Source organism: Diospyros lotus, chromosome 9 (assembly GCF_014633365.1).
Source record: "Diospyros lotus cultivar Yz01 chromosome 9, ASM1463336v1, whole genome shotgun sequence".
Lineage (NCBI taxonomy): Eukaryota > Viridiplantae > Streptophyta > Magnoliopsida > Ericales > Ebenaceae > Diospyros > Diospyros lotus.
In genome coordinates this window covers 28,449,710-28,459,397 of record NC_068346.1, presented here as the reverse complement: position 1 = coordinate 28,459,397, position 9,688 = coordinate 28,449,710, and the positions used below count along the sequence as shown (strand labels likewise).

Sequence of the window (9,688 nt, the reverse complement as noted above, 5' to 3'; positions counted from 1 at the left end):
AATTGGAAGATAATGGTAGTAGGATTTGAGGAAGATAGTTGCAGCAAGATTTAAGGGATTATGTAATTAATGATGTATAATATATATACATATATACACGATCGCGAGGGCCTATAAATTGGCAGTGACTTTGGTTGGATGAGAAGCAACAAAGCAAAGCAAAGTAAGGGAGATTGAGAGAGAGAGCTTGGGCTAAGCTTGGCTGAGAGGAAGAAGATTGAGAAGGAAAGCTAGGCGGCCATGGCCGCAAGCAACCAGCTTGCAGTAGCCTTCGTGACGAGCAGGGGAGGCTGACAAAGCAGCAGCGCGGTGGCAGCGGGCAGCTTTAAGTTGCTGATCGGCCAAGGGGGTGGCTCACGGTGGCGCGAGGAGGCTCAAGGGGCATGTAGCGGCGGCCAGGGAAGACAGGCACGGCCATGGCAGCCATGGCCGCAGCCGGTTGCATGGAGGAGCAACTAGCCGCCGCCGCGAGCGGCGGTCGCAGTCGTGTCCTGGGAGGCCGGAGGAGGCGCCTTAGGCAGCGAGGGAGGAGGCAGCACGCGGCGGCAGCAAGTGGTGCGGCGGCTGTGGCGCTGGTACGTTACAGAAGAAGAAGAAGAAGAAGAAGAAGAAGAAGAAGAAGAAAAAAGAAAGAAAAAAAAAAAGGAAGAAGAAAAGAGAAGGTTGCAACGGGAGCAAGGGAGCTAAGGAAGAAGATGAAGTGGAGAAAGAAAAAAAGAAAAAAAAAAAAAGAAAAAGAAAAGAAGGAAAAGAAAAGAAAAGAAAAGAAGAAAAAGAAGGAAAACTAGGAAAAATTCTCGAAAAAAATCCCCAAAAATAGGATTTGGTGATTTATTATTATTCCGGAGATTTTGACAGGAAAAATTATCCGGGAACGCGTTTCGAGGATATGGCACGCATATCGAGGAAATCGAAGATGCTAAGTTAAGATGAGTAAAATTTCTTAGAAAATTCCAAAAATTCAAGAATATTATTTCATGAATTTTCATAGTGAAATATTTGAGAAAATATTTTAGAAATATTTAGTTTGGATTTATTGAGGAAAAATAGGAAGAAATAGAGAGAAAATTATAGAAAATACCAGAAATTATGGAAAAAATAGGTTTTAATATTTATTTAAATAATTATTGTGATTAGGATGCTTTGAGGCTTAAGTTGAAGAGACTTGTGCAAATTTTGAGATTGACACGCAAATCGAGGCGAAGCACGAGGCAAGGCACAGATATCTAGGTAGCTCGATAAGCTTGAGAAGGTAAGTGGTACTTCCCAATTAAAGTTAGTTTTATGAAAAATGCTTGGTTAGTAAGTGGTTTATATTCCTCGAAAATGTTTTCATCATATTAACATACTCTGATATGTACCCATCACGTAGACTGCATACATGACATGACTATGAAATGCATAAATACACGTTGATATTATTGATCACTCGCATTTGAGGTCGTAGGGAGTACGAACTGGCACCGCTACTTTACCAAGAGTGCACCCATACACCTCGGCTTCGATAGAGGGGGCCGCTAAAATGGTAGGTAGCATGAGGGGTGCAGTTGACACCTATGAGGTAAGACATTGCATACACACATAACATAGCATTATGTACCCTTACTTAGATGATTCATCATCTAACTTGGTTTTCACCCGTGGAATATTCAAACGTTCCAGGTGGAGATTGTAGCAGATTTCGAGGATAAATGAGGAATGAAATGGCACTTAGCAGGGTGCATGAAGATTGAAATGTATGTTATGTAACCCATGTATTTAAGTTCTACTACTTTGAATTCTGAATGTTTTGAGGAATGTTGAGTTTATTTATGATTAATGTTAAGATATCAGGTTTCGATCTTTGCTTCCGCATTTGATGTGTATAATGATTCTCTTTTGAGATTAATGTATGGGAATTCTAGGACGGATTCGAGGTATGATGTGATTTAGAATTAAGTTTGAAAGAAAAAAATTTATTGTCCCGGAATTGTCCCAATTTATAACGCGCCCAGAAGGCGGGGCGTTACAGTTGGTATCAGAGCTTAAGATTATTAGAAGCCCTAAGTGACTCGGATGTAGTCGATATCAGATTTAAATCCTATTTGAAGTGTAGGGAATAACAATTTGGAGACTTAAGGGTATCCGGTATTGATGGAACCAATTAGTAGGAACCCCAAGTGGAGGCTTAGGGAGAAGAGACAAGGGTTCGTAAGACGAAATCCCTATTTAGGAGATTTCAGGGATGGTTGGTTGAAGGCTTAGAGGTTACTGGATTTCAGTGTTGAGTAGTGGAAGTGCATGTCTAGGCAAGTTCTGGCTAAGGAAAGACTTGGTATTTAAGCGTGTCCATTTGTGGCCCACCTCTCTTTCCTGGGAACTTACCTGGTGTACTATTCATGTACAAACACTATTCTAGTATACGATTACTATTCTCGGTGAATAGTAAAAGTTTGATGGAAGCTAGTACAATGATCTAGCTATTGAAGTTAGGATCTGATGATATGATTCGGGTGTAAGGTTGACTCGATAACCATGATTATATATCTGAGAGACTTAGAGACTGCAGATTTGAGGTCATTAGTCGAAATCATTGTGATGAATGATAGGATAACTGGTAGTTATCAAAAATGATTGAGTCATGGATGATTAGTCTAATATGGCATGACCTAGTTAGGATCAAATGATAAGTATTTCGAGGATCATTTAATATCTCAGAAATAGGATGTCTAGATCAGAGATCCAACGGATTAAGTCAAGCGAGAGGCCAAAGATGGTCAAATAATGGCGTATGAGTTCTGTCAATCGATGAGCTGGTAGTGGTGTAACCGATGTGACAAGCAGAGACGGGATAAGGAACTTTAGCAGCGTGACGGCACTACTAGTTCAGGGTTTGCAGTGACAGATCTGAATCTAGGTACCCATGTGCAGATAGTTGATGGATGGCTTGCGATAAGGTACGGAAAGCCATCGATCGAAGCATCATAGCAGACTACCTAGGGGACGATTAGATGCTAAAGATCTGGGACAACCCAGTAGGATCTTTACCTTGTATGGGTCTAAGTCCCAAGGGCCTAAGATGCGAGGGGTGCCACTAGCTGTGATTGATTGAGGCCAGAGAATCAACCCAAAATATAATGGATTGAATATGGACTGAGTGTCGTATTTAAAGAATTGTATCGGGGTTAGCAGTCATCTTGGGAATGGGTGACACGACGAACAGTGCAAAGCTCAAGGAGTAGAATACCTCGGTATCTAGTGTAACGACCCATTAGAGGGCCCAGTATTTATTCAAGAATGATTTAATTAATTATTGAAGTATTGATTAAGAGATTTTGCCAATTAATTATTTAATGTGGCAATTTAGAGATTTTGAAGGAAAAGAATAGCATTTATTTCTATTTAATGTTGGAGTTAAAGGGATTTGCTAATGTGGCAATCTAGTAATTTTCAATTGAGAAAATAGTATATAAATAGCATTTAAAGAGCATTTAATTCTAGTTATTTATTGTGAAAATTAAATGCAAAGACATGAGAGTCATTTAGCAATTTGTTATTAGAATTCAATTAATTTATTAGAGTTATTATTCTTAAGGGATTGAGGTATCCATGCGGGAGATGGATTAGAATTAAGAAGTCTCCTAGTTATATTAGGAGTTTGAGATGGGCTTTAGGGCTTCAAAATATATATATGTAGCTTGATGGCTAACAACTCTTCACGCCGTGTGAAGAACAAAAGAGAAAAGAAGAGGCAGAGAGTTAAAAAGCCTTGGCTGTGTCTTGGTTAGTGGATTTTCATCGGAAGAGTCGATCAAGAAGATCATAAGGCAAGTATCCTATGTAATACCCAGTATTAAATATCAAGAGAAGTTTTGGAAGTTATGGGATCAAAATGAAATTTACAATAGTTTCGGGCCTAAGTGCAATATGCTAACATAAACAGAAGGCGAGGGACTGTGTCAAGTGGATCAACAAAGGTCAAAATGGTTCAAATAAGCAATACTCAACACAATCAAGGGACTTTCAAAGGATTGAAGTCAAAAGCACGTAATTAGGAGCACCCGGGCAAAAGTGCAATTTTTGTAAACTGCCCGAGGGAGATCAAGATGACAAGTTTTTCAGAAATTCCAAAGGGAAATAGGAAATATACAACCTGAGGGTAATTGTGAAGGTGCTAGATAGTCTAGGGGTATCAGGAAATAAAAGAAAATTCAATTAAAAGTTGGCTGGGGGCTAAAATGCAATTTTTGAAAATTGCTTGGTGTGAAACCGACCGGCCGCCTATGGCCGCCGGCGGCCGCTTCTGGGGCATCGGGCAGGTCACCCGGAGGCTCTAGGCTAGCCTCCAGGCGACGACGAGGCCGTTGGGAGCTACCATTGGCCGGAAAATGGCCTTGATGTGATCGGAATTAATGGCCAAAAGATTTCCGATTTGGCCGAATTTTTCGAGGGATCTAGCGCTTGATGTGGTGTTTTTCGATTGGTTTAGAGGATAGATTTGGGCTTAAGGGATAAGGACGAGCCGGATATGGTAGGAAATCGGGTCCAAAACGAGTATAAAAGGAGGTTTTCGGCCGAGGGTTCAAAAACAAAAATCGCTCAAATTTCTTGTGTTTTTGCTTGAATCGAGCTTGAGGGATAAGGGGCTTTTGTTCCTTGGGTTGAGGGGATCATTTCTGGAGCATTTGGGAGCGTTTGGTGTAGATTTAGAGGGGTTTTGGAAGTTTGGCCGGAAAACCGAACCGCCGCCACCGCGACCTGCAACTGGGTTTTAAACCCACCTCCGGCCACTTTTTCCGACGATTAAGGGCACCATTGAGGTCGCATTGAAGAGATCTACAAGCCCCTATAAGAATTTAGGGCATTGGACATCGCCGGAATCGGAGAAGACGACCGGAGAAGAAGACTGTGCGGCGGCGCGTGGCAACCACACGCGGGACCTCTGGGTGGCGCGTGAGGGCGCGTGAGGTATGGTTTTTCTTTTATTTTAATTTCAGAATTTAGGTAAAATTATTTTAAGAATTATCATGGAAAAATATTTTGTGAAAATTGATGTTAGGTATTTTTAATGAATTTTCGAAGATAGAAATGTTTGAAAAATAAATAAAAATAGAGAAATTGTGGAAAAATAGAAATATTGATTCTAAAGGTCTTAAATGGTGAAATAGGAATCAATTGGGTCATCGGAAGAAGAATTACACAATTTTTGAGGTGTGGCACGTTTTTCGAGGCAAAATCCAGACTTTTCCGAATTAAGGTGAGTGGTTTGATTTTAGTCTTACCTTGACTCGAAAGTGTCTTAAAGTGCTTTTGGTGAGTTCTTGTGAGTATTTGTACGCTCCTAGACTTAGCTTATTTCACAAGGCATTTACTTACATTCGTTGTGTCAATATTGCATTAACTGTTTATTTTTAAAAGTATTGGTGCATGGCGTGTAAATTTTCATATCATATAGGGTCAAGTCTAATTGCATCGTTGGGTCCATATGGGGCGATAAGGGGTCTACTTGAGATTGGGACAATGTTAATCCAGGTGAACGGGTGTCACACTGGGGCACTCGAGGGTATAATGTTAAACCAGGTGAACGGGTGTCACGATGGTGCACTCGAGGGATTAACGTTGGACCAGGTGAACGTGTGCCACAGTGGGATATTCGAGGGATTAAGTATGTCAAGGTGATATCTCGAGTTAGATGTGTCTTGCATGTTGTCGTATAGTATGCCATGCTCGTATGTCTTTATGCATTGTACATCTGTTTCATGCCTTCACTTAGATGGTTTATCATCTAACATGGGTTATGCCCCTGGAACATTCAACGTTCCAGTCAGGGACAGCTGCGAGGTCGAGGACACGGCCGGTGAATCTGTGGTGTTTATTTGATAATTGTTGTATTACTTTGGAAACACTAGTATTTATAATGTTGTATGTATGAGCAACCGCTCGACGGTGTTGTAATCGTTAGTATCAATGTTGTATACACATATCGGTATGGGAACATTTTGTGTGTAACACGTGGTGGGCCACGTCATTTTGATTAATTAAGTATTCCGCTGTGTTTATTTTATCTCGTTCAGTTAAGATTTGTTATTTCTAGCTAAATGAGTAAGACTGGAACTCTCGGGGTACATATCTGCATGAGGAGTGGTTCTTTGATCACCGCGGGAGCCGGATGTAGTTTTACGACGGGTGTTTCATCTGCATGCGAAGATTGTGCTCACAGGCGCCGCGGGTATCAAAAAAAAAAAAGAAACCCCGGGAACTTCCTTATAGTGACATGCCTGTATAGGGCGGGGTGTTACAATTGGTATCAGAGCCAGGTTAAAACCCTAGGATGACTAGGCTAGGTTATTGAACTTAGCACGGTTAGGTTTGTTAACTTAGAACAGGAATATGGATTCTAGGTGTCATAAGAAAACTTTAGGAAACACTTGTTTGAGGTTTCTGAGAAAAATCTTTGTGTATTATTAGTAGAAAATGGTGGATCAAGTACTGCTGACACATTGGGCAAATAGGATCGAAGCTCGAGGAAACCCGCAAAATGAGGACATGAATGTGTTTTTGCTTGCAATGGAGGAAATTATTGATGATGTGCCCCCTAGTTACCGACAGATGGTGGATTTATCAGAGTTTCAGATCGGATTTCTTATTGACCAGCTGGAGGGGGAATGGAAGACTTTTGCGCAATGGTTGTGGCAAGACTGGGAAGACGACTCTCTACGTGAATTCTGCGCAAGAATGCGGAACGAGCATCAGGATCTACTCGGGGACGTTATGGATGAGGAGGAACAGGCAGAGATTGCTGCAAATCTCGCGGATGAGGTCATAGATATTAGCTCTGATGAGGAATCAGATGAGGAATCTCAGGAAGTCCAAGATGATGACGAAGGACCCCCGGTAGCATCCGACAGTGACAGGGACCACAAGGAGTCATGGGTCTGGAGGCCGAAGAACTACTGAGTAGGGCCGAAGAGATAGTTGTTGGACGAAGCGATATGTAAATATAATATAAAATAAAATAAGATGTTATGTCTATTCTCCTTTTCGGTTGTACTAAGTTGTTCTGTTTGTGGGATATTATAAAGAAATAAAACTGTCCCCTTTGTATAGAAACAATCTTGTCTTGAGTATAATCTATTTCCGTGATTCACTTCAGATGGTGAATACACGAAGGCTACGGGACGCAGCTCATGACGTAAGTGGAAGAAGAGAAGGAAATAATCTCGAAGATCAGGATGATCGCAGGAATCACTCAGGAGGGAACAGAAGATACGTCGGGGAATCGAGCTCCAGTGAGGACCGATTTGAGCGAATGGAGCGATTTTTAGAAAATATGCTAACATACGTGAGTCGAGAGGAGCCTACGCGGCACACGACCACAGCTTTGGAGCGATACCGACATTTGAGACCCCCTGTGTTCAAAGGAAGGACAGGCGATGATCCTAGCTCAGCCGAGTATTGGCTGGAGCAGACCGAGAAACTACTTCAACATCTCCAATGCAGTGAAGAGGAGAAGGTGAGGTGTGCAACCTACACACTGGAAGAAGAAGCAGGTCGGTGGTGGCAGTCTACCGAACGATCATTAATAAGGTCTCAACAGGAGCGTGAAGCTGAGAATGAGGATGTACCAACCTATACTTGGGCGGGATTCAAGGAGGAGTTTAACGCCAAGTATTTTTCCAAGAGTTGGAAGGAAGAAAGAATTTGGGAGTTTATGAGGCTCAAGCAGACAGGAGAGATGACTGTGAGTCAATATGATAATCGGTTCATTCAACTGATTAAGTATGTACCCATGTATGAGACTGACGAGAGTCAGAAGGCACAAAAGTTTGTTTCAGGACTACAAGAACATCTCCAACAAGTTTTAAGTGGATGGGACGTTGAAACTTACAAAGAAGCATTGCACCGAGCTTTGACCATTGAGAGAAATCTGACACGAGCCAAGATCATCAAGACAGAGGAAGGAAGTAAGAGCGGTAAACTAGGCAGTCCGACGACTCAACCAAGGGATGACGGGAAGTGTCCTCGATGTAAGAGGAAACACCCTGGGAAGAGATGTGTCTTGCGGTGCTATGGATGCGGCGAAGAAGGTCACATTGGGAGAAATTGCCCAAAGATCAAAGCAATGCCCCAGGTTGGGAATCAGGGAAAGGTGGTGTGTTACAATTGTGGTCAACCAGGGCATATCTCGCGCGATTGCTCAAAAAGACAGAAGATGGAACCACCGAGTGGAAGTGCACAAAATGTTCGTCCAGGCCGAGTGTACAATCTGACTTGTGAGGACGCTGAGGCCGATCCTGCAGTTATTGAAGGTACACTGTTCTTTTCGAATATTCCAGCTCATGCTTTAATTGATCCAGGTGCTACGCATTCATTTGTGTCGCATGCATCATTAGAAGGTTTAAAATTAGAACCTAAGGAATTGGGTTATCAAATGGTAATAGCCACTCCTATGGGTTCAACTCTAAGAACTGCAGTAGGGTGCCGCAAGTGTATTTTTAGTATGGGATCGGAAAGTTTTAAGATTGATTTAGTGGTATTAGACATTCAAGATTTTGACATAATTATCGGTATGGATTTCCTATCGCTACATGAGGCTAAAATAGATTGTAAGAGTAAGACCGTGAGCTTACCCAAGCTTAACAGAGAATGGGTGGTGTTCCAGGGTCAAAGTAGGAAGACTAAGAGAGAAAATGGCGTGATTCTGCACACATTGCAATCAGCCAAACCCGAATCAGGAAAGAAAAGTCTCAAGTTGGAATCAGTGAGGGTCGTGAATGAGTATCCTGAGGTATTTCCTGAGGAATTACCAGGATTACCTCCCCAAAGAGAAATTGAATTTTCGATAGATCTTATACCAGGTACACAGCCAATATCCATACCTCCGTACAAGATGGCCCCAGCTGAGATGAGGGAATTGAAGGAGCAATTACAGGACTTGACCGACAAAGGATTTATCAGACCAAGTGTGTCACCCTGGGGAGCTCCGATATTGTTCGTGAAAAAGAAAGATGGTACCCTACGTATGTGTACTGACTACCGACAGTTGAACAAGGTAACTATAAAGAATAAGTATCCTTTGCCTAGGATTGAAGAGTTGTTTGACCAACTCCAAGGAGCTAGAGTATTTTCTAAGATAGATCTTCGGTCTGGGTACTATCAAATGAAGATCAAATAGGAAGATGTGCCCAAGACTGCGTTTCGGTCACGGTATGGTCACTACGAATATCTAGTGATGCCGTTTGGATTGACCAATGCACCTGCTGCATTTATGGATTTAATGAACCGAACGTTTAGACCATACCTGGACAAGTTTGTAATAGTGTTCATAGATGACATTCTGATATACTCTGCAAGTGAGAGTAATCATGAAAAACATTTAAGGATAGTCTTGCAGACTTTAAAAGACCACAAATTGTACGCCAAGTTCTCGAAATGTGAATTTTGGCTTACTCAAGTAGCATTTCTTGGACATATAATTTCTGCAGAAGGTATAGCTGTCGATCCAGCAAAGATAGAAGCAGTTCAAAAATGGCAAGCACCTAAGACCGTTGGGGAGATCCGAAGTTTTCTTGGACTAGCTGGATACTATAGAAGGTTTGTAGAAGGGTTTTCAAAGATATCGGCTCCACTTACTCGATTGACGCAGAAAGAAGTTAAATTTGAATGGGATGCTAAATGTGAGCAAAGTTTCCAAGAACTTAAGGCACGA

At 41.8% G+C, this 9,688-nt stretch overlaps 1 protein-coding gene across 1 annotated transcript; it reads left to right on the top strand.

Annotated features, from left to right (window-relative positions):
- Positions 1-416: 416 nt before the first annotated feature.
- Positions 417-9,154, top strand: LOC127809337 (uncharacterized). The gene is made up of 3 exons (XM_052348103.1): positions 417-575; positions 6,451-6,912; positions 7,133-9,154. The coding sequence occupies exons 1-3, from the start codon at positions 417-419 to the stop codon at positions 9,152-9,154; spliced, it is 2,643 nt and encodes an 880-aa protein (XP_052204063.1).
- The last annotated feature ends 534 nt before the right edge of the window (positions 9,155-9,688 follow it).

Coding starts and splice junctions, on each gene's coding strand:
- LOC127809337 (XM_052348103.1), top strand. CDS start 417: ATGGCAGCCATGGCCGCAGCCGGTTGCATGGAGGAGCAACTAGCCGCC. Junction 576..6,450: donor GTGCGGCGGCTGTGGCGCTG/GTACGTTACAGA, acceptor TATTATTAGTAG/AAAATGGTGGATCAAGTACT. Junction 6,913..7,132: donor GGGACCACAAGGAGTCATGG/GTCTGGAGGCCG, acceptor GATTCACTTCAG/ATGGTGAATACACGAAGGCT.